General features: G+C 35.8%; 1 protein-coding gene across 1 annotated transcript in view; it reads right to left on the bottom strand.

Moving 5' to 3' along the window:
* Positions 1-26,520, bottom strand: part of LOC149078243 (uncharacterized) — a 299,838-nt gene that overhangs the window by 192,488 nt on the left and 80,830 nt on the right. Inside the window, exons 4-5 of the mRNA XM_089241856.1 lie at positions 22,257-22,453; positions 7,744-7,856 (exon numbers count right to left, since the gene is read on the bottom strand). Coding sequence (XP_089097982.1) covers positions 7,744-7,856; positions 22,257-22,453 — 310 coding nt within the window. The remainder of the gene's footprint in view (positions 1-7,743; positions 7,857-22,256; positions 22,454-26,520) is intronic.

Below are 26,520 nucleotides of genomic sequence, written 5' to 3'. Positions count from 1 at the left end.
AAAGAAGAAATCATCTTCATGTCGGCATATCTTCCATTTGAAGAAAAAGACCCACTTTCAAATGCTGCTAAAGAACCTTTCCAGTATTGCAGCGTGGATAAAAAGAAACTCACTATGTTTTATGGGTGAACAGTGATTGCAATAAACGAGTTGAGAATCTTTTAGAATATATATTGCATTACAATCTGTACATTCTTAACCAGTCAACTATCCAATTAATTTCTCCGAGCGTTACCCGCAGTGCCCACGTTTTTTTGAAGATGCGCATGCTTTTTCCCTTCTTTTTCCTTTTCTTGGAAGTTTGAAATATTAAAATATTTTTTTTTATAGCATGTTTTTTTATAGCTCGAATGTGTAGAGACATAATATGACTCCCCAAAAGTGGGGAGGGGCGGTCATAATGTCCTGTGACTAAAAGAAATGCTGTTGATGGATTTATGTGGAACCACATAATAGTTGAACCTTTTGCTAAAAGATATACGAGTAATAAAACAGATGCATCTTCGCAAGGGAGTTGGAAATTGAAACAAAAGCGATGGGAATGCAACTTTTCAAAACATGACAAAGATAATAGTAATAATCTCAGACCTTGAAATATAATTGTCAACTCCATCTAGTGATGAGATAATAAAGCAGAAGGATGGCTGTACAGAGATGGCAGCACATATATGAAAAATTATTTCGTCATATCTATGTGAAAAAGACCGAAAAGTCTGCGTGTCTGCAAATGCCGTCGTAGGCACCAACATTATGTATGGCAGCGACGGCAAACACGTGTCGTAACCACTTGACTGCTTAACAAAGATAATGAACCTAATTCTATTACTGTTGATAGAAGTGAGGTTATTGACATTACATTATGTAATACCTCATGCTATGATCACATTGAAGACTGGACGGTCTCGAATGAAATCATGCAATCAGACCACCGTCTGATCATGTTTACTGTTGCAGGACCAATTAGAACAGTAAGTAGAAATCCAGGGTTGACTAATTGGGTTGCTTACAAAGAGGATCTTCAAGCCTTGACATCTGGTCAATTTGGAAAGTTTTCCTCCATACTCAATTTGGAGCTGTCTGTTGACCAGCTGCAACATGTCATTCTCCAATCTTTTCACCAAAATTGTAAGACTACCAATGCAGAATCACAGAAATTAGTGCCTTGGTAGTCAAAAGAGCTGAGTAAAATGAGAAAAAGCTGTAAAAGGCTTTTTAATAGAGCTAAAAAAAGTGGCAGGAATATAAAACTGCACTCATTGCTTATAATAAAGCCATCAGAGATTCCAAGTCTCTTGAAGAAAGTATTGTGATGATATTAATGATATCCCTGTGACAGCAAGGTTGGTCAAAATAATGTTCAAAGACAGAAACTGTGGTTTGAATACTATCAAGCTACCTAATGGTAAATTTACATAATCTCTGGGAAAGAAACTCTAGCTGAAATGCTTTGAGTACATTTTCCAAGATCTATTCCAACTGACAATAGTGCTAGTCATCATGCTCTTTCTACAACTACTTGTAGTAAGAGTAAATGGGATCTAGCCAGGAAGGTGGTCACATATGACAAAATTATGTGGGCTATAAACTCCTTCAAACCATATAAAACTCCTGGTATGGATGGAATTGTTCCAGCTCTCCTTAAGGAGGGTAAACAAATTCTTACTCCAACTCTCTGCAGAATCTACAGAGCATGTATTGCCTTTGGGCATGTACCAACTGCTTGGAGGCACACTAAGGTAATTTTTATAACAAATAGTGGTAAAGATAATTACTATGAGGCTAAATCTTTTAGACCAATCAGTCTCACGTCTTTCTTATTAAAGACGATGGAGAAACTCATTCACGGATACATTAGAGAGGTTGTTTTAATGACAGCGCCACTGTCTACTTTTCAATATGCCTATCAACCAAGCAAATTCACTGATACTGCTTTATATAATTTGTCTCATATATTAGAGAGAAACATGAATGTCAAAGAAATAGCAGAAACAGCATTGGCTGTATTTCTTGATATTGAGGGAGCCTTTGATAAGGTTCCTATTGACACTATTCTTCGAACTCTTGAGAGAAGAAGTGTTAATAAGATAATTATTAATTGGATCAATAATTTGTTATCCTTCAGGTGCATAAATGCATCTCTATGTGGAGATAACGTGGCAATTCATGCACAAGCTGGATGCCCACAAGGAGGTGTACTCTCTCTTGTTTTGTGGTGTCTAGTTGTGGACTCACTTCTGGAGAAAATGACTAAATCTGGAATGGCTTGCATTGGTTATGCCTTTGAAGAACATCAAGTTCTTTGGTCAAACTCTATAATATGTCAGAGGTTAAATTTTTAAGTGTATACCTAGATCAGAAACTGACCTGGAATAAGCACCTACAGTGTTTTGTCTAAACTAAGCTAAGAGAGTTTTTTGGGCCTGCAGAAATGCTATTGGAAGGACATGGGGATTAAATCCGAGAGTCATCCACTGGATACTCAATGATCATATCTCCTATTATTACTTATAGTTCTGTTGTCTGGTGGTCCAGAACAAGGTACAATACGGTTAAGTCAGAATTGGCTAAACTACAAAGAATGGTTTGCATGGCCATCTCTGGCTATATGAAAACCACTCCTACTGAAGCACTCAAACTTTTACTTGGGATGTATCCGTACATATGTGTATAGAGGCTGAAGCAATCACCTGTATGAAAAGATTCAAGAATTTGAGTCATTGGAAAGAGTACTCACAGTACTTATCATGGGGTGATCTTGATGTAAATGTTACACAACATCCATATCTCAACATGCCAAGCGATGGCATGCTTTCCAACTTTGCATTTAATAAGCCTTATATGGTTCAATTCCCTTCTAGGGAAGACTGGGGCATTGCTCCTACTCACAGTGAGAGAAATCTTATTTGGTATACTGACTGCTCTAAGCTTGGAAACAGTACTGGAGCTGGAGTATGCTGTCCTGGAGATGATACACAGTTATCATATTCTTTAGGTGGCTACACCACTGTTTTTCAGGCTGAAATCTTTGCAATTCTCATGTGTTGTAAAATTTGCATAGATAGAGGTTTTAGTAGAAGATGCATTTTTATATGTTCTAATAGTCAGGCTGCTCTGATGGCTCTTCAGAAGTCTGAAATCACCTCTTATGTGGTCTGGGAGTGAGTCATTCCATTTCAAAACACCCGGCAAAATGCCAAAATGACACCCATAGTCTCAGCATTTGTTGCATTTACCATCCTTATTAACTGTGTGAAATATTATTTGCATATCTCTAAAACTTTTTGAGAAAAAAAAATGTTGAAATTTATCAAAAACTGATGCAGATGACTTTTCCGAGGCTCAATTTTTAAGCGGCATTGTTTGAGAGAATAAATCATAACTTTTTCAATTTTCAATATATTCAAGTGAAATTTTCACTAAAGTGTTCACAAAACATACAGAATATGAATAAAAATAATTCATACACTTACATTTGAAATTTACATGCAAACAAATTATGAAACTTTGTTTTTGTGGAATTTTTCATTAGAAAAAATACAATTTTTCTAACGTATTTTTAGACCAGAGGCACAGCAGTTACCAAAACAACTTTTATTTTAAATTTCTCCTAAATATATGAAGTAAAATACTGGAGAAAAAAATAATGGTTTTTTGACCGTTAATATGTTTATTCTGGCTCGCAACACAAAATTCATCGAAATAAGACTGAATCGTTCCGATTTCAAATCATTCAACTAGATACTGAAATGCAACCCATCATCCCGGATTCCAATTATTATTTTTTGTTTATTGCTTCTATCATGCTTGTTGACCATGCAAAGTTTCATGTACATATCTCAAAACTTTTTGAGAAAAAAAAAATGTTTTCTAACCTCACGAATGATGTCTCTTAGGCTAACTCCATTCAAGCAATATTATTTGTGAAAATATATCATAGCTTTGCAGATTTTCGATACATTCAAATGAAATTTCCACTAAAATGCTCACAAAAAAATGTAAATTATGACTAGGAAAGAAAATTTAAACCTTTGCATTAAAAAATTAGATTGCAAAAAAATCGTTGAAATTTAATTTTTGATTCTTTTTATAATAAAAACTCAATGGCTCACCTTTGCTTTTTCATTTACAAAAGCTCTCCTGCTTTTCGCACAGCATATTCAGTGACATTGAACTCTTCAGATTTTTTTTTCCTTGTTCCCCTTTCCTAAAGCAGGGGCCAGAGTTAAAATTTGCAGTTTTCCCCTTGTTGTGATGGTTAAATTGAGTCTTATTTCTAATTAACTTTATCAAAATAATCATATTTGCTTTGTGTTTAATATCTTCATTAAGTGTGCTTTGAGATTCATTTTCTGGTAATTCTTCTTCAAAAACTTTACAAACATTTGATTTTAAAGTGTTAAAAGCAGATCCAACTTTTCTTTTGGCATTGCTTGACTTGCACTGTGGAGCTACCCTATCAAGTTTAATTGGTGACTCTTCTATGTTCTGTAGTGATGAATTTATTTCTTCAAGTGCTTCTTGTTTAGTAATTGACATTTTTCCAAGTTACTTCTCTACATTACTATCACTGTTTATCTCTTCACAGTATTCAGTTTCTTCACTTAATTTATTCTTGTTTATATTCACTGTCCCTACAGGCATGGCATATTTTTTGCCCTGGAATTGATTTTGTACAACCATTTATTTCATTTATACATGAAAAATACAAGTTTACTCTCCTTAAACCTTCTGTTATTTTTTTCTTATGACATTTTAAAAGATTAAAGCATGCTTTCGGATATATTTCATACTTTGAGAAAAAAGCTCTATGATGCTTACACACAGTAGATATATGTTCAGAACTTGCTCCAATCCTCAATATTGATGCCCGATGGGTCCAATGATGTAATGGGTAACCGATTTTACACTTTAGCATAACACTTTTTATGACAGTCAGATCCAGTTTCTTTTCCAACGCTATAAATTTCAAGAGTCTTTTCTGACATTTTACTTTGAATTCCAAAATGATGATACAAAATATTTAGCTCAAATGGAAATTGTGTTATAAATAATCTGCTAACCCTGGAGTAGGCTACTCTATGGAGCACATTCTGTCTTCAGCAAGATCATAATTGAGACTTGCATCATTTGTTGGGGGGGGGGCGGTTTAGTTCTAACACTTTTGTTTTAGTTTCCTCAATGAAGCAGCAGCAGTGACTTTATCATCACCTGCTGGGATGATAAAGTCTTATAATTAAATAAGACACCAGCTGCCCTCTGAAGGACAAAGACCAGTGTGCCATAGTTTATATCTTATTAATTATTATTTTTTACAATCATCATCACCATAAGAAACATCACATCTAATATATCACCACCAGGAATTATATACATTAGGTTTTCAATTCTACTCTCTTCCATCTGCCTCAGCTACAACAATTAGGTTGTAGCTGATAACTATTTCCCTCCTTGTGATTTAATGCCTCATATTCTGGCTTTTTATCAGCAATTTTAAATTATTTCTTGGGAAAAATATATAGAGGCCTGTGTTAAATATTATAATGTAGAATTTTTTGCCACACAAGTATAACCATTTCATATTTATCATATACATTAAATATATGTTTATTAAAATATATGCTGTAAAAATCAAAGTAATTAAAAAAAATTTTAACACTGCTGTGGTAAAATAACTTTATAATTAAGCATGTTAAAAAACTTAAAAAGTACATCTATATATATATGATTAATATTATCTGGATTTATCAAATACAAAATAATTCTTCATGCAAAAATATATCAGATTGCAAAAGTTCACCTTTGTTGCATCATAAGAAATATTTATAGATCAATTAAAATTGAAATAAATTACTTGGAATTTGAACACTTCTAAGAATCTGAACATGAAGGTTCAATTTAAAAAATTATTTTATTCCCCAAAAACCTTTTTTTTCACCACCTAACATTTGACACATTACATTAGTATTTCTAATTATTTCATGAATTCATTTAATCCTTTAATTTTAAAATGTTTTAATTGTTTTGAATTATTGCACATTAACTACTCATGAAACTTAATTTAGTGAATATTGTAATAAATGTATAAGTGTACATGAAAAATAAAATATAAATTTCTTTTTACTATGTATGAATCATTATATTAAGTCAAAATGTACAAATATAATTAATGTAGTCATAAGTACAATTGTGTTTTGTTACTCAAATGTATTAACTGTCAAAATAACGTTTACTTTTCTACAGTCTTCTTAATATATTAATGGGATTAAATTTTAAAAAAATTGAAAATTCATGCTGTGCATCCAAAAAAAAAAGTGTTTAAAAAATTGTGTAAAAAGAAATAATAATTAATAAAAAAATTAAATTTAAATGACTTTTTTCCTCTAAGGTTTACATTTTTTCTATTCTTAATCTGCATTTTTTTGTGAGTATTTTAGTGGAAATTTCATTTGAATGTATTGAAAATCTGCAAAGTTATGATATATTTTCACAAATAATATTGCTTGAATGGAGTTAGCCTAAGAGACATCATTCGTGAGGTTAGAAAACATTTTTTTTTTTCTCAAAAAGTTTTGAGATATGTACATGAAACTTTGCATGGTCAACAAGCATGATAAAAGCAATAAACAAAAAATAATAATTGGAATCCGGGATGATGGGTTGCATTTCAGTATCTAGTTGAATGATTTGAAATCGGAACGATTCAGTCTTATTTCGATGAATTTTGTGTTGCGAGCCAGAATAAACATATTAACGGTCAAAAAACCATTATTTTTTTCTCCAATATTTTACTTCATATATTTAGGAGAAATTTAAAATAAAAGTTGTTTTGGTAACTGCTGTGCCTCTGGTCTAAAAATATGTTAGAAAAATTCCACAAAAACAAAATCTCATAATTTTTTTGCATGTAAATTTCAAATGTAAGTGTATGAATTATTTTTATTCATATTCTGTATGTTTTGTGAACACTTTGGTGAAAATTTCACTTGAATATATTGAAAATTGAAAAAGTTATGATTTATTTTCTCAAACAATGCCACTTAAAAATTGAGCCTCGGAAAAGTCATCTGCATCAGTTTTTGATAAATTTCAACATTTTTTTTCTCAAAAAGTTTTAGAGATATGCAAATAATATTTCACATGGTTAATAAGGATGGTAAATCTTGGATGGAAATAAGGATGGTAAATCTTGGATGGAAATAAGGATGGTCCATCTGCAGACCATCGTAGAGCCCATGGGCAAGTGCACGTCATATGGTGCGCAAAAGTAACTATGACTGGAGGCCAACTGGCGACTGCAGAGCTTCAAATGCTAGTCAGTAATTCTGAGCAAGTGACATGGAAGCAAAGCTTCAAGGAATTAGCAGGTGTAAATTTTGAAGCGTCAAATAATATGTATATTTTTTGTCTCAGCACTTTTACCTTATTTCAAGGTACAAGACCAGATGTGTACCTCTGAATCTTTTAGCTTGCTCTTTTAAATCCATATCTCATGGTTAAATTAGAACAAAAAGATAATTTAAATTCACACAGTTACACAAATACTAAAACAAAAATAAACCCTATTAAACATCTGGGATGTTCTTGGAAGGGTAATTGCAGCTTCCCATCCGATGGCGATGGAATAAAATGAAAATTCAACATTCAGAAAAATGTAATGTACAGACGCAGGAGTGACATGTGAACATGAAAAGCAAAAAAAACATTACTGAAATGCTGAATGATCCTCAAAAAAAATTGTATTACCGTGCATTGCGAAATCCAGACTTCCCACAGCTCAAAAGAAATTGTTTGTCTTCAGACAATTCCAAGGCTGGGTGTGCCCTAACAACAACAGCCACAACAATGTCGAGAGGCATCTGCAAATAAAAAATTTAAATTTTGATGTCATTTTTTAATTTCTATCCAAATTTGACAATGATAAAATGTTTGTTTTAAAGCAAATTAAAATTCATTCACAACCAAAGATCATTACTCCAATCTTGTCTTAAACCTGATCGTTTATGATTACAGTTCTATAATTCATTTTGTGACAGTACCCGTTTCTAATGTGTGGGTCAGACAATTAGCCTCATTTCGGTCGCATGATCACCAATCACAGCAGATCGGCAACATTATACTGTGAATAATTAAGTCAAAAAACATAATTGTATTCACTTGTTCTCCGGGTGGTTGATTGTGGGCCTCCGCTCGAGATTCATTCATTTGTTGACAATATTTTCACAATGTAATACATCTAATGACTCATTTGATGTTATTCCTGTTATGGGCTTTATTTCATTCAAATGATGAAACATGACATCGAAGACATATTTTAATTAAGTTTAATGTAAGAAAATGATACAAAACACCAAGCTTCGTTCACATTGCACACCATGTCTTTTTGTGCGCAACATCAACAACTATCTCTATTGCCACCCATCACGGCATAACTTTTACCTCACAAATATTCATAGTTGTTCAGAGATGCCACTGTACTTCAATCACAGGATTTAGACAAGCATACTATTATCAAACAAGGATAACAAATGAATTTTCTTGAGACGAAAATACACATAACTACAATTTGACAAAAATCACACATACAGGACATATATGTCAAAAGAGGGGGAAAAGTGTGCCACGACTTTTCCACCTTGACAATACCTTTATGTTATTATAATCAATTTCTATTAATGTCAATGCTATTTGTGATTTGAAGAACCCAAAATTTCTTTTTAAGATATTCATTGCGACCCACCCTTTAAGCCATATATGATAAACCATTGTCCCGCAGACCAAATGTGAGCCTGATGTGGCCTGCACCCCCAAACCTACTTGTAATTTTGGAAAAATTAACCAAGTGCCACATTTTTACAAATCGCTTAAGTTACCCGTGGCACAATTCCATAGCATTTAAGTATGCCACATTTTCAGATCACTCGAGTAGGCCCATGGCACATTCACAGATCACCCATGTCATGGTTCCAGAACACTTAAGCGATCCGTGGCACATTTAGAGATCCCTTGAGTGACACAGTTTCAGTGCACCTAAGCGGCACCCAGTGCGGTTGTACATCACTCAAGTTACCCACAGCTCCTTCCCAGATTACATAAGTGACACACTGCATAATTATGGATCACTTGAGTGATGTGTGATACAGTTCCAGAGCACTTGGATCTGCAAAACATTTAGAGATCACTAAAGTGGCTCTGTAGGGGATTTATAAATGGGGAGAATGTTAGCTCAGGCACCCACAAACTATCAAAAGGTTTTTCTCGTTTTTGGCACACGGAGTAAGATGCCATTAAATATATTTCATATTTTCCTAAAAGGTAGTTGATGGCATAAGCATCATTCAAACCACCCTTCCCCCGTTGTCAACAAATCGGGACTCCACCAATAGATGCTGACATAATGCTCTAATGATCCTTAACAAATACACACTCATTGTAAAAAAATTACAAGACAACCAACGAGTCGCCACTCGATGACTTTTTTGAACCTTCTCACATCACTGTCATCTTTCCAACTGCTGCGAAAAAACTGTATTCCTTGGGTATTCTCCTCCCAGAGCACGTGATTGCACAAATTTCATTGGACTAAAGTCTTTGATTAAACGGTATCTCTCCAGTATCGGCTGCACAAGATCATGTGTTGTATCTTTAGAGACGATGCTGCTAGTTGATGACGTTTGGTGACTCAAACATTTCACGAATAAACATGCAGAAGATTTTTGTGTAAATGGGTATTTCAAATCCTTATGATTATTCCTGAGGCCAGAATTACACTATAAAAGTTTTGTAAAAGCTCTTTGATAATACTTGAAAAATTCAGCCAATAAGATCACCAGTTGCATTTGCTCAAATGTGTGTGTATCGAACTCGTGACACCTCTAAACATCATTTGTACTTCAGGTGAGTATCTTATTAACCTGGGCTAGTGCTCCTTCAGAAAACAATTGAAAGCAATAACAATTCCAGAATTGGCAAAAAATCAGAAAATAATTTAAAGCAATTCCAGAATTGATGAAAATTCAGAATTCCAAAAATGAAAAAGTTTAGAATTTATTGAAGAAACAATTTTACAATTGGTAGAAATTCAGAATTTATGAAAGAAATTATCATTATCGTAAGTGCAGGGCCCATTGCTACCACACCTGTCAAGAGATGTCGCTGTACTCTAATTTACATGGGTCCCAGGTTATTCGAAAAATCTGGGTCCTTTTTGAGTGAAAGTGGGTCTCTCTCAAAAAAATTTATCTTGAAAAAGCTATGCCCCCACCCATAATTCACTAGTATCTCTATGAATTTTCTTCCAGCATGCCCCAGGTCTTTGATCACCTGCTTATATTTCTTCGTTGAGATTGAGCGGTGGGCCATGTTCTGGGTAAGAGAAGGCATCTGTGAATGAAGTATAATTCATTTCTAAAAACATATGTTCTGTCCAAAGGTTCATTTACTTTCATTGCCTACTAGTAGGAAAAGCTTGCAAAGAAGCTCATTAGCACTGAGAATTTAACGTATGGAATTCCGCACATATAATAAATCTAAAACAAATATACAGTTCAGGGATGCCTGAAGTCAAAAATGATTGGTGTTGCTCAAAGTATGCCAGTCATTCTTCTGAACAGGCCACGATATTAACATATGTTTTCCACTGACCATACATCCTTTTTTGAAGTAGAGTGTCCCGTTTTTTTTGTTTCAAATCTATGGGATTTCAGCGATGACCCGTTCTTCAACCTAATTTTGCAGTAGTGGTAAGATTTTTACCACAGTAAAATGTAACAAACCTATGCAGGAGGGGGTATAGGGGTACCATGTCTGCTCCAAGACCAGTGCCGTCTTAACGCATGGGCCTACCCGGGCCTCACAAAAATGAGACCCAATTAAAATTTGAGAATTTGCCAGGTGGGATCTCCGAAAAATTACTTGGCCCAGGCACCCCCCATGACGCTCTAAAGATGGCCCTGCCCAAGACAACCAAAAATTAAAATTATTTTTTTCAATAAATTTAAAATATTGAAAGGAACTACCTTTAGGTGCCATATTTTTCAATTTCTGTTAATTTAAAATGTCTCTGGGACAGATGCCCTGTGCCCACAGCCGTCTTAAGAGCATCATGGGCCCCCGGACCAAGTGATTTTTCTGAGGCCCTACCAAACAAATTTTCGAAAATTTCAACCATATCTCATTTTTGTGAAACTCTTTCTCCGGAGGCCCACAAAAGCGGGTTCTGGAAGAGTTTTTCTTAATGGTGGGTAAATAAAAACCTATAATTTTGGGTCAATAGCACTCTGATATGTAGAGAATGGTAGTGGAAATTAGTCTTCTCTCTCTATATATTTGTACGGCAATATATTGTGCTATATCATATGGTAATAGTGCATAGTTTTATGTTAAAATTCGACTTTTTCAGACACATCTTTTTTTTTTTTCATAGCGTAGTTTCTCTTTCCTATGAATCACTGTTAGTTTCACCATTATGCATATAAAGCAGAGTGCCGAATCAGAGAAATTATTTCCTGGTTCCTGGAAAAGTTATGGCCGGTGTGACACGTATATCTCCCCTCCAATTAATCCCAGTATTTCTTAAACTTTTGGCACCCGTGCACCCCCCCACCGACTTCATCATAATTCATCCGTGACTTCCCAGAATTGCCTGATGCAGGGGGTTCTCGAACTTTTTTCACCCGAGGTGTCCCTTTCCCCTATTCGATACTCCGCCTGCTCCCTAAAGCTGATTAACAAAAAATATTTTCGGAAAACCTTCGTCAGTGTCACCGCTCTGTGGTGCCTCTGATGAAGATTGGAGGCGCACCAGGATGTCGCGGTGCACAGTTGGAGAACCTCCTGGTCTAATGTAAAAATAAAACCCAAAAATTTTTTTATTTTTCCTCCTTATCATTTTTTATATTTTAATCTAAATTTTTTTCCAACTACCTTTTAGGGTGACTTCCCAGTTGTTTTGGTGTCTGCATTTGTATACGTACACAAAACATGAAATGGAATTTAAAATTAATTAAAAAATTAAAATACATTAATCACAAATGAAAGGTAATTCATTTAATTTGAAAAATAACATCAACTGAAAACAAAATAGATTTGATTTTTTTTAAATTGGGAAATTCAAAGTTCTTTCCACTAATGCATTTTAAGTTTGCGCCTTAAGCACAAACAAAAAAATGGCGCCTTTCACAATTTTACTCCCCCATGGACCAAAACCTGGCTACGCTACTGGTCAATTTAAACTTCCCATGAAGCCCACGGACCACCAAATCTTGTGATTTAGTGACATCTTAATAGAAGTGGTGTTGAACCCGGAGAAAAACATTTGAAGACTTTTATTTGTTTCGAAATTATTTTTTATTAATTATCAATTTTGATTAATTCTGAAATTATTATTTTTTCACTTCTTCTGCAAAAGTTTGATTAATTGCTGATTAAATTAATTACGAGATTAATTTTAATCTGAAAACACTTTAAATGATTCTTTAATTATTTATTGTGGTAATTTTGAAATTATTTTCCTTCTCAAAATATCTTGAAATTATTTCTCTTTCAATAACTATGCAATTATACTTTTGTTGATTGTCAAATGATTTTTATCAGAAATTATTTCTCTTATTGATTTCGCGAATTCTATAATTATTTCTTTCAGAAGTTCTGAATTTTTCGCGAATTCTGGAATTATTTCTTTCATTTATTCTGGAATTATTTCTTTCATTTATTCTGGAATTATTTCTTTCATTTATTCTGGAATTATTTCTTTCATTTATTCTGGAATTATTTCCTTCATTTATTCTGGAATTATTTCTTTCATTTATTCTAGAATTTATTTCATCAGAAATTATTATTTTTAATTAATTCCGAAATTGTTTCTTTCAATTCTAGAATTAATCGTTTTTCAATGTTTCCCAATATGACAACCATTTTCTGAAAATCATCTGCGGGTCACGACAAAAAGCTTCGGGGGGCCAAATCTGGCCATGCATTGAAGACCCCTGGCTCAAGCCTTCCATATTACGTATAGCCAAGCCCCCCTCCCCCCCTGTAAGCCTGGGGCCTTACACGCAGGGCCAGATTTCGTCCCCGACGCTTTTCGTCGTGGCCCGCCGATGTTTCCTGATGTTATTTCTCAAAATGTTATCAATTCAGTTATTTATTATTATTATCTATTATTTTTTATTATTTCTTATTATGCATTTTTGTACCCTTTTATCAGTACTAAATTAAGTCAACTTAAATTTTATTTTTAAGCGACAGAAAAGACTTCGTTAAGCTTTTTGGAGAGAAAAAAAACATGTTTTTTTTATTTCAAAGAGTGTCTTCTTGTATAATAGTAATTTACAAAATTAGGTTCAAAAAATTCCAAAATTTTTTGTTAAAAAATTTCGGTTGAAAATAAAGGCTGGGAGGAGGGAGCACAGAATGCAAAGAAACAATTTAATACTTCAAAAGCTCTTTGAAGGAATACCCTCATAAAAATCGTCATGTAGGTCTTGAGATGGAAAAATACAGGGCTTGACAAATCCCAGGCACTAGGTCACCATAACGACTAAGAAATTGTCTTTGATGCCTAATATTTTTATGTATGATAACTGTATTGAAGTCTGAGAACAGTACATAATTATCGGAAATTATGTTGACTTGTCTGCCAGCATGGAAGTGGTCCTGAACAAGTCAGAATACACATTTTTGGATGGATTTTGTGGGGGGGGGGGGGGATCTTGACGCCTACAATATTTTGTTGGCACATAATTTTTTTTGGATTTGCCAAGCATTTCTCATGTATATGTATACACTCATGTATTTGAGCATATGTATAACATTAATAGGTCTACATACATTGTACGCAGGCTCAGGAACGTGCGCGGAACCAAACTTTGTGGGAGAGACCAGGGTATCTCTCAAGAATTATTATTATATAACAAACAAAATGCAGTTGAAACCACTGAATTTTTGTGAGGTCTATGGAATGGGGGGGGGGGTCATTTTCACAGAAGTTTTAATTGTACGATTTTCACCCTTATATGACGTTTTGACGTGGCCTCTTGCACGTTGTGTAAAAGAGGTTCCATTTGTGGTAACGAATCTATAGCATGGGAGAATATAACCTCAGGCAAAGTTAAAAAGTAAAGCTTTTCCTTTTTCTCTGTCTTAGGATTGCTATTTAGGATTTGCAAGTCAGAAAACTGATAAGAATCCGACACCATGAATTTCAATTGGCGATTCCAAGAAAGAGAGGCAGGCTGGGAGGAGGGAGCGCAGAATGCAAAGAAACAATTTAATACTTCCAAAGCTCTTTGAAGGAATACCCTCATCAAAATCGTCATGTAGGTCTTGAGAGTTTTGGGAATACCCAGGGAGTCATCTTGGCTGTTGTTGTCTGAAGGACTTGTGTGCGAGAACAGGAAGAAGGAAAGAAAGAAAGGAGCCAACAAGAATATTGTTTGTCTTCTACTGGTCGATTATCCAATATTTTCTCTGAATTATTTTAGAGTACCTATTCTCACACAGAACAGAAATAAAAATAAAAAATTGCTTTAGGTGAAACAGTAAAAAGAAAATTTTTCAAGCTACCAGGGTTCCAAGATTTTTGGGGTTCCATCCCTTTTGATTCCGCGGAACCCCAAAAAAGCTCTCGTCACCTCAAAAGCCCTAAACTTTGATGATAGACTAATTGACTGATTGTTGACAGAGGTACAGTATCAGAGGTTGCAACAAGATGCTTGGTCAGCTGGGACAAGCACACATTAAGAAGGCCTTCCTTCTAATGTTGGGGGAGAAGTTAAAGAGTGAAATTTTTGCCCCCTGTGGTCTGGCGCCTGAGTCACCAGAACTCTATGTTCCTCTCTGGTTACAGCCCTACTCAGATAATGAAACACTGGTTAGAAAACCCAGCCTTGGTGATTCAGAGGGGAACTGATGAGGGGGTGGAGCCTGAAAACAAAAATATAGGGAAAATAATGGTTCTGCCCCCATAAAAATGCAGAATGTATTGTCAAATAATGACATTTACCAGCACCTCCTAGAGATAAAGGCCTCGCCACGGGTTGCGAAGTCATTAAGACTACCTAGCAAGTTTGCCACATTTTGAACTATTTCGCATACTATTGCATACTAGTTCGTTTCTTTTTATTTTGGCGTAGAATCTTCCTGGTGGGCTCACAAATACGACATGGTGATTGGATGTGGGGCATAGGAATTACCAACTCTGAGCCCAATCATTTTTTTCTGCACAACGATGATACTGGCACGAGCAGAGAATTTTTTCCCTCAACATTCTAAGGAAAAATGAGACTACTTGCTGACATCACAAGCAGCGTGCAGAGGCCTTCTATCTCCGGTCGAAACTTCTAAATGCAACTTCATTTGGATTGCCTCCAATAATCAAAAGCCACCGACCTTTCATCTCCAAGGCAAACCCATCAAGAAGACAAAATCCTTTGAATACTTAGGAGTCATCTTGGATAGAAGTCTTTGCTGGCAATCACATCTCAGCTACATTGAAGAAAAAGCCACAAACAACCGCATGCAATTTAGAAGATTCGCGGGCTCCCAATAGGGCATGAGCACGAACTTTAGAAATACATTGTACAAAACTGTGATATACAGGTCAATAGCCCATGGAGCCTCAGTACGGTATAGAAAGCCCACAGTCAACATCTGTCAGAAGCTTCAATCTATACAGCAACAATCTTTACTGTATATCACGGGGGGACATACAATACTACCCCAAATAACACTCTTCAAGTTATATGCGGACAGATCCCAGTAGATCTTCAGCTTACTTACAAAGTTAAAACCATTAATTTATGACTTAACAAAGATATCCAACCAGAAGATAAATTCTCGCAAATGGATATCATAGAAAAGAAAATCAGGGGATGGACAGATCACCCAGCACACGATATTGCACCTGTACAAAAACTTCTCCAGAATATTCCGGAAACATGTGGAAGAATAATATACATGGATGGATCCAAAACAACAGAGGGAGTGGGAGCAGCTTACAGCATATTCAGCGACAACGAAGAGAGACTACTGGATCTCCAAACTACACGATCGGAATACAGTATTCCAAGCTGAAATGTTGGCCATCAAGAAAGCTGTAGAAGTGGCAACAACATTTCCAGATAATACCATAAAAACAGACAACCTGTCCTCTTTGAAAGCTCTTAAAGATCCATTCACAATAAATCCAATTGGCCTGTGAAGTTTGTAAGCTACTTATTCAAAACAGCAAAATACTTCTGTGCTGGATTAAAGCTCATAGCAAAGATGAAGGAAATGAGCGAGCTGACTTCCTTGCAAAGCTGGCCACCAAGGAAGGAACCCCCTGTACCATACCGACCCCTAGATCAGCATACAAAAGAAAGTGGATGCAAGAATCATTACGTCACTGGAAAGAAAGATGAGACACCAAAATTACAGGGTGTAAGACCCACGAAATTCTACCCAAAGTCGGTATACACCACTAGCCATGGCACAGAAACATTACTATCTTTATCATAGAACACGAGCCATTTCCGGCCTATCTGGCTAGATTCAAGATTCAAAATAGTAGCCTCTGCCTCTGCAAAGAAGACGGAAACAATTTTCATTTCATCTCAGAGTGTCCCAAGACCAAAGAGTTTCATTTTGAATTACCAGACAGGGCCAAGCTGACACTCTGGAAACGACGCATCATCAGAAGTCAGATGAATACAAATCGAATAATAAAATTTGTGAAACATCTTGAAACATGCAAAACAGAATTCAGACGTCCAATTAATCGGACTGACGATTCCAATGACTCCGAATATACCACTTCAGAACCAAGACCTAGCCTGCATTCCATGATCACAAGACTAAGGAGTAAAAAAAGATCAATCCAGGCAGCCCTTCCTCTCTCTCTCCCCCTCTCGGAGATACCCTCTACATCCCAATTTCAGCATCCAGATGTAAATGTACATTGTCAGTCAGTGTAAATTAGCGTGTGTTTCATCTTTTTCTTTGGTATATATATATTTCAGTATTATTTCATTTTTATTTTATGTTAATCTTGATTGTATTGCGCTCAAGGTTTTCTAATGGATTGTTTCTATAGAATGTATATAACAGTGTGAATGTATATAATTAGTTTAAATTAACATGTTTAATCCTAACCACCTTCAGTACATATATTTTATTATTTTCTCATTTTTCTCCTATGATAATCTTCCACGTGTGATAATCCTATGATTATATTGTGCTCAACGTTTTCTGATGGATTGTTTCCATAGAATGTAGGGCGTGAGCGGTCATCAATCAATCTAGGAAGGTGCTGTCTTTACTCACCCTAAAATTTCCTTTATGACACATCTCCCTGGATCTGTTCTGGCAGTGATTTTTACTATCTGTAATAATTAACTTTCATGTTTAACTGAAAAAATAACATGATTTAGAATGTGATAAAGGATTTAAACTGACTTATTAAATTTAACTAATATTGAAAATGTGAGTTCCGAATTTGACCACTAGGCAGTTATGTGCACCCGTGTATCTTTGTGTTCTCTTAATAAATATTCAGGCTCCTACTACCATAGAGGTATGTAGTGTGTTTATTAGCTCTCTCCTAATTAATGAGCACTCCCTTTAGGTTATGGGCCCAGGAGCCCAATGGGGGGTTTAGAATAAATATAATGTGTCAATAGTAGTAAGTGTTGTGCTTAAGTTTAATTCTAATGATAAGCTTTTAGAATTAAATAAGGGGATCAGTGTAACTACATGCTGGAAATAGGCTTAAGTAGTAACCATGTGCACATTAGGCTGAACTGGTAGAATGGGAATGAGGCTAAATCAAGCTAATTTAAATTAGACTGCTTTGAATTATTTCAGTAGAAAATTTATTGAAATCATTTTTTAAATATTTTCTCCAAATTGAGAGATAAAAAATAAGTAAGAATGTCTGGGGGCCTAAGTGCATTTAGTCACAAGCAATTGACTGGCAAAACAAACTATATGGATTGGAAGTTTGCCATGAAAATGCATTTGATCAAAAAGGATTTATGGGCTTATGTAACAGGAACTAAAAATGTAGCAAAACATGTCAAAGCTCTATCACATATAATAGAAGGGGTAGATGAAACCATCTTCAATGATATTAGGGAACTGACTAATGGTAAGGAAGCTTGTGTCAAGGTGGAAAAAGTTGTGGGACACTTTTCCCCCTCTTTTGACATATGACATAGAGATTTTGTAATCGAGAGTTGTTCATTAGGGTGGAACGAAATTTTTTTTTTTCGAAATTGCCATTATAATAGAATTTAAAATACCGGTATACCTTTATGTGAAAAAATACCATTCCTAATTTTTTTCCCCAAAATTAAAACTTCTTGAGGTTCCTCATAGCCCCGGAAGTTTTACACACATGTGGAATTCTGTAACATGACACTGCGGAGAAGACTCCTATTCCCCTGATAAGGCATGAAAGAGCATCACAGAGTTTTTTCCAAGATAAAATTCATAGAACAAATGTGCGAGGAATATATTTTGATGGTCGAAAAGACAAAACCTTATCTAATGTCAAAGAAGGTGATTCTTTCCATAGAAGAACCGTATCTAAAAAAACACATAACAATATTGCAGGAACCCGTTTCCATTTTTCTCGGTGAACAACTCTAAGAAGCAGTAGAGCAAGGGATATAAAGATGTCAATCCTAGACTTTTTGAAGCAAGATTTTGATACGAAGGAATTGATGGCGATCGGATGCGACGGGACTGTTACCAATACTGGTTATAAAAATGGTGTTATCAGATTAATAGAGAAAGAAATAGGTCATCCCTTACAATGGCTTATTTGTCTTTTTCAATTCAATGAGTTACCTTTAAGTCATCTTGTGAAGCATCTAGATCAGTGATTCCCAATGTGGGCGTTAACACCCCCTGGGGGGCAGTAGAAGCTACAGGTATAACATGGGATCCTATGGGTTAAATTGTGTTGGGGCCTATGGGAGAAAAAAACTTTTACGCCCACCCAGAGAATTTATTGCTCTCATTACTCTCAGATGAGTGTCTCATTTACAAATACTGGAAATCAAGAAAATTTTGAAAATTAGAAATGAAGGATTATCAGAAGCAGAAATCCATACATTCCATGTTCCGAAAATAAACTTTTCTGCTAAGCACTATTTGGAACTATGTGCATGGAATCAAGTGCGAGTGACTGAACCACCTATTATAAAAATCAGGAAATGGACCCACAAAAATTATTCGAACCAGCTTTTTCATCTGTACCGAATTTTCAGTGTCACCCACAAACAGTTGAACGGTGCGTACGACTCATAACTGAAGCATCTCTTGCTGTATTAACATCTGAGAGTCGTGAAGGCTTCATTCAAGTCAGAATAAAATCAAGGAGTACTCTTCCATCGTTTGAAAAAAAGAGGAATATTTTGCAAAAAGTGTAAACATGCATACATTAAAAGTATGCAACTCTTCCCCCACCCTTTTTTTCCCCTACTTAGGTATTATTCTGAATGAGTACAAAACTGCTTGCTTTTGAAAGGGTTGATCCAAATCGAGCCTCACTATATACTTTTCTTCTCAAAAAATTGTCTGTGTCACAATTGTTGAAGTTTTGGGGCATGGTATGATGCAACAGTGAACACCATTTGCGTTTACTGAATTTGAATAGAATTTATTCATTTTATTTTTATACCGGCATTCATGAAACATTCTACGAACAACATCACATTAATTTGTGGTTACCTTTTGTTTCTGATATATCATACAAACAAAAAAAGCTAAACACAAAAGTTACGGTCTTAAAGAATTAAATATTAAAATTTTTGTGTGTGCGATATCTATAAAAAAGCAACATTGGTGCGCAGTTGGCGAAATCATAGTAAGAATAAGGGTGATAGACATAGGTGGAGATGCACTTGGAAGTCTGGGGGGGGGGCATGGTCATTATTGCTGGGGGGGACAAGATGATGATGATGTCGATTCATCTATACATATATGCATTAGATCTGTTGACTTCACCTTTGATGCTGGGGGGGGGGGGCATTGGCCCCCCCACGCCCCCCTTATCTCTCCGCGCATGGTGATAGATGACTACTGGTAGGGCACCAGATGAAATTGCTGCTGTACACACGCTTACTGACCAGTAGACCGTTTCACACAATAGACTTGTATGGATCACATCTCCTTGCACTCACACACACATGTATACCAGCCTTCATTTATAGAAAGATAAGAGTACTCAATGCATTTTACAAAGAGATAGTACTGTGAGGAAAGGGGTGTTTTTAGTATATAGACAAATTATCTCCCGAAAATCAATTGAAATGAAAGGATGAACGTCAATGCATGAATAGAAACTCATGGAGAAAGGGAGAAAGGATGGGGAAAGGGAAAGTGGCTGAAATTTGGACTTTAAACACAAAAAAATTGGTATTTTCACAACCCTCCCAGGTCTTCTATCAGCCCAGGTCTTCCAGGGCACAGGGTCGTCTTAAGAGTATCATGGGCCTCCGGGCCAAGTCATTTTTCGGAGGCCATACCTGGTAAATCCTAAAAAATTTCAACTGGATCTCATTTTTGTGAGGCCCCTCTTCTCTTGAGGTGCCAGGGTGGCCCCATGCGTTAAGACGGCACTGCCTGGACATTAGAGAGTTAACACTTTTTTCAAGCTGGGACAGCCAAATTTTGAGGTTTTGCTACAAACAAAATTAAATTTTCAAAAAAAATTAGATACCACCTAAAACAAATTAAGAAATGACGTATGACAGAGAATTTAAGGAACTAGAAAAAAATTAAAATTACTACCACAGTACTCTGAAATTTTGTAAAAAAACATTATAAAGTCTCTGAAACAGTTTATATACTTTTTTTGGGAATGACCCATGTATATATACATGGCTCCAACATATTTATATTGTTAAGAGTTGGGCTTCTTGCTTGCTACCACTTGCCTTCAATATTTTGAAGTAAATATAGTAAATGCTTGAATTTTCATGGTAACTCCCAACCCCATCTCATCTGAAATCATCACAAAATTTGTTAATCACAACAGTACCCAATTTTCTACGGAAAATATGTTGTAAAAATTTTGTATTTTTTTAGACACAAAATAAAGTGCTCTGGACTCTACCATGGAGCTGGGCTAGAAGAGAGCTTGGCAACGGGATAAGTCCAGTGGCAAAGTTTTGGCATTCATTCATTCAGCTTCAAGTGTGTAATTCACAAGGAAGTTAATTTTCATTAATTTTTTCCTATTCAGGAAAAATATATCTTGTAAATGGAAGAAAAATATTCAAGTCTCTCTGTGAAAAAACTTTCTTCCTTCTTTACTTCTCCATTAGTAACTCTACAATAGTTTGAAGAGTGAAAAATAAATCATATCTCAGTTTTAGAGGAAGGGTGGTTGAGAAAGAAGAGAACTCACTCCACTCATCTTTTCCATTCATTTCTTAAACACTAACAAACATACAAGATTCATCGAAAAACTGGTTATTTGTGGAGATGAAGATTACAAGGAAGAAAATTCATCACTGCTCTATGTCATTCACGAGCTATTAGTTGATTGTTGACACCGTCCATGTACTGTGCCTTTCAACGTATATATAGCTCCAAGGTTGAAATATTCTATCTGCTTCCATAGCTTAGATGGTAGAGCATTCCTCCGGAAAGCGAGAGACCAGGGTTCGAGTCTTCATGGGGGCAGTGACAAATTTTCTTCCTTGTAATCTTCATCTCCACAAATAACCAGTCTTTCAATGAATCTTGTATTGACAAGTGGAGAGGACATTTCTAAATGCACTAACAAACATACCAGTCTATTATACCCTATAAAAAAGTGCTTATGTCATGAGGAGGAAAAAAACTTCTAGTCCAAGATGAAATAGGCTGTACTATATACATGTACATAAGAAAGGAAAGAAAACAGGTAGGTGTGGGTGAAAAGAGAAATATATACTTCATACCTATCTCTTATCTGTAAGTATTATGGAGAAAGTATAGTAATATGCTGTTTTCTTTTTCTTACTTTTCTACTTTTTTCCCACTTCTCTTTTCTAACATACCATTACGTTGGAACAAAAGGTTATCAAAACTTGTATCGTATTTATTGCTGATTTGTCACGCAGAGATCATCGGAATTTCTTGCCAATCACTTGTGAGCAAATCGGTTAACAAGAAATCATCCAAATTTTTGGTCAAAAGCCTGTACGCGAAGGGATTAAAACTATTATCTTCTGGTATACATGTGTTTCACGCTCTTTTTCAAGAACCTGTTTCACAAGTCTTACTTTTTTCTTTTGTATTCCACAATAATTTGGACCTTGTGGATCATCATGTAATTCCAGTGAGAGGGAAGTTGTTAAACCACCAGTGCCTTGGGTGATACATGGCTCATTTCTGTAACCTTTAGGATGAATTATTCCATAGAAGGGCTTTTGAGTTGAAACTGTTATTACCATTTGACCTCTATCACAACGATGACTTACTATAAAAATGAAAGAAAACAAGTAAGAATCAAGGTTCATGTTTCCAGGCATAGTTTAAGGTTATGAAACGTAGTGAGAGATTAAAATTTATTCCACATAGAAAAAGCATTTTGTGCTCACATTTTCTAACAATTATTAGAATCTTTTTACACAACAAAATTATAAGGTTAGTCTGATTAATTAATTTTTGATCAAATCAAAATTCCCATTAAAAATATCAAATTTACTTGATCTGACAAAACTGATTACACAGCTTGACAAATGCTAAGGAGGTGTTTTTCATCATAACTAATGATAGACATCCTTAAAAAAAAATGAAACTTACCATATGTTTAATAGGCATTATGAAGTACCTTTATGATGCAAAATGGAATCCCATGGTAAAACAAGATAAGCAAAAGAAAAAAAGGATGCTTCTTACACACAGAAAGTCGATTCTACTTATAACGTTTTTCAAGAAACCGTAGCTAAAAACATTATAAGTAGGAAATTTCTATAAGAATTATAAGAGATAGTTTACACCAACCATATCTTTTAATTTAAACTGAAAAGGCAAAAAAACTGGTACAGGCATGTGTATGCAAATAAAGAGATATGGAACCAATCAGAGTACTGCGGTCGGCAACGCCTATATAACACAACAAGTGTCTGGCATAGTTGTTAGATCGGTTACTGCTGCTACAATGGCAGGTTATCGAGATTTAAGTGAGTTTGAACGTAGTGTTATAGTCGCCGCACGAGAGATGGGACATAGTATCTCCTAGGTATCAATGAAATTTGGATTTTCACATACAACCATTTCACGAGTGTACCGTGAATATCGGGAATCCGGTAAAAAAATTAAATCTACGACATCGCTGCAGCCGGGAAAAGATCGTGCAAGAACGGGACCAACGACGACTGACGACAATCATTAAACGTGACAGACGTGCAACCCTTCCGCAAATTGCTGCAGATTTCAATGCTGGGCCATCCACAAGTGTCAGCGTGCAAACTATTCAACGAAACATCATCGATATAGGCTTTCGGAGCCGAAGGCCCACTCGTGTACCCTTGATGACTGCATGACACAAAGCTTTACGCCTCGACTGGGCCCGACAACACCGACATTGGACTGTTGAGGACTGGAAACACGTTGCCTGGTCTGACGAGTCTCGGTTCCAATTGCTTCGAGCTGATGAACGTGTACGGGTATGGAGACAACCTCATGAATCCACAGACCCTACATGTCAACAGGGGACTGTTCAAGCTGGTGGAAGCTCTGTGATGGTATGGGGCGTGTGCCCCCTGATACGTCTAGATACAACTCTGACAGGTGACAGGTACGTAAGCATCCTGTCTGATCACCTGCACCCATTCATGTCCATTGTGCATTCCAACGGACTTGGACAATTTCAGCAGGACAATGCAACACCCCACACGTCCAAAATTGTTACAAAGTGGCTCCAGGAACACACTTCTGACTTTAGACACTTCCGCTGGCCACCAAAATCCCCAGACATGAACATTATTGAACATATCTGGGATGCCTTGCAACATGCCGTTCAGAAGAGATCTCCACCCCCTCTTACTCCTACAGATTTATGGACAGCCCTGCAGGATTCATGGTGTCAATTACCTCCAGCACTACTTCAGACATTAGTCGAGTCCATACCCCTTGCTCGCGGGGGCCCTACACGATATTAGGCAGGTGTACTAGTTTTTTTGACTCTTCAGTGTATTAACAAACACAATCTCTAAATGGTACATATAGAGATTTGATAAACAATTATTTGTTATTTCATTAAATATTTATGAATAGTTTGCAGGAAAAAAAACAAGAAATATGGGGAAAAAACTTTACATTTTAATTTATGTGAATTACATCTTTGAACATGGGTTTATTATCGAAAAATCCATCAGATTATTATTTTTTTTTGTCTTGCTAAAGTTAAACTATAACAGTCAAGTTTCTGTAAAATCTAGATAACATCACATGTGGTACATTTTCTTGTCTTTCCACAAAATATCGAAAAGTTCCCATTCCTTCAATAATTGAAGCAATTGAAGTTCAATTGCTTCTGCAAATGTGGTGACTGTGGTCATACATAAACCTATAGATGGTCACTTCCCCCAATCGCAACCGCCCCACAGTCAGTTCTGGCCGTTCAAACACCACCATCCCCACAGTGGTGATCGGCTGAAGTTGGTTTCCAACTTTGAGGCACAAATGCAAGCTGATTGCTCAATGATGAACGCGAGCCCATTGAAAAGTCTCGCCACAGAGAACAACAGGCCTACAATGACACAATTATTCAATCATTAAACTTCACTCATAGTTAGAAAAAACTGGTGGCAGATGGCAGCACTACACATAACAAGCATTACACAGAAACAAACTTCACATCAGCTTTCACCACATGTACACGCACATTCCAACATGTACAAATTTGTTGCAGGTTCCGCAGAAGAATATGGATGAGGTACATGTATGGTATAGTAGTAGTCGGTTCTGGGCCTAACAGCTTCTGTCGGCGATTTATTTTTGTCGATGGCTATCCATATACACAAAAACTTGTGACAAACCCTGGATTGGTGATAAGAATCTTTTTTGGTGAATGCCTTCATCCTTAATTCCTTGAACACACGGCAGGTGGCACACTCGCCCCTAGGCCAGCGTCATGGTAATACTGGACAATGAACTCGTATTGTAATGTCTTTTTCACAGAGTAAAAAGAGCCGCTAATTGGTACAGAATTGGGGAATGTTGTTCATATATCCTGTCGATTTTCTTGGAAATATTTGGTGGTTATATAATGGAAAAAAACTAGTACAGTAACTTGTTGCTGGCAAAACATATTCCTACATTTTGTTCGATAAATTAGACTTGCTATAGTATGGTTAATATGATTTTTTTCTTCAGACTTTTCTTTGTCCAATGACCAGCAGTTTCGAGATGTTAGAAAAAGCAATTATATTCTTAGTTGCAATTGCTTAACCCATTTTATCCCATTGTCCTATTTAGAGGACAGCTAAAAAGTAGCATGTGTAAATCAGCATTTTTTTGTTGTGAATATTTTTTCAGTTGAAACATGTAGGGATATGTACAAGCTAATGCCAGCGTGAGTTAGTTGTCTGCACCCCTTTCTTCTATCTGGAAACTTTGCTTATTCCCAGCATTAGGGGACTGTCGTTGTTGTACCTTACGACACAAAATGTGGTAGTTCATCCTCATCACAATAAAAAAAAATTTACTTGAAAACATAAATTTGAACACAAGTTTTATCCCACTTAATAAGAGCATATTCAAACAATTTAGCCATTGATCAGTATAGTGTATACAGTGTGCGGTTATCTTAACTGTAACGACCCTTTATTACAGGGAGTGCTTTTGTTAACACATTCTTCAAATCTTACATGAAACAACAAAAGAAATAATTCACCAGAACAAAAATTAAATTCTTGTCACACACAGCTAGGTTAAATAAACACAAATTTAATTACTTTTTCATACATAGGAACTTTTCAATTTCAAGAACAGGACACATAGAATGAATTTTTCAAATACAAAGAAAAAAGTATCTTCACACAGAATTTCACCTTTCAAACTTTAATATCTAACAAATGTTCCTTTAAAAAGACATATAAAGACAATTGAAAACCCCAAAAAATCTGTGCATTTCAGAGAAAAAAATTCTTATATTTTCATGCAAAATGAATAACTTGCGGAAATGTGCATTAGAAAATGATTCAAACTTTTTAATCCATATCTTCCGAGTCTCCAAGCTCATCGTAATCCATCAGATCATCATAGGGGATGCGGCATCATCGTTTTTATCCTCATCTGAGATGTCATCACCATTGCTACTTTCAAAGAGGATATCATCTTCAGTTCCGTCCATCGCATTGCTAATGCAAATTTTTGAAGGATCGGATGATAATTTCGGTGGAATTCCACGCCTCCTGTACCCATTGGCACACTAGGTCAATGTCAGGTTTCTTCAAGGCACCACTTTTTGTGGTTTCTTTATCATCAGAACTCATCCATTCGATCCACAAATTCTTCAAATTAATTTTTAAAGGCTTG

This window comes from Pholcus phalangioides, unplaced genomic scaffold, assembly GCF_987345545.1.
Source record: "Pholcus phalangioides strain wild (caught in Gottingen) unplaced genomic scaffold, Ppha-v1.0 ptg000014l_1, whole genome shotgun sequence".
Classification (NCBI taxonomy): Eukaryota; Metazoa; Arthropoda; class Arachnida; order Araneae; family Pholcidae; genus Pholcus; species Pholcus phalangioides.
This window is presented reverse-complemented; position numbering and strand designations above follow the sequence as displayed.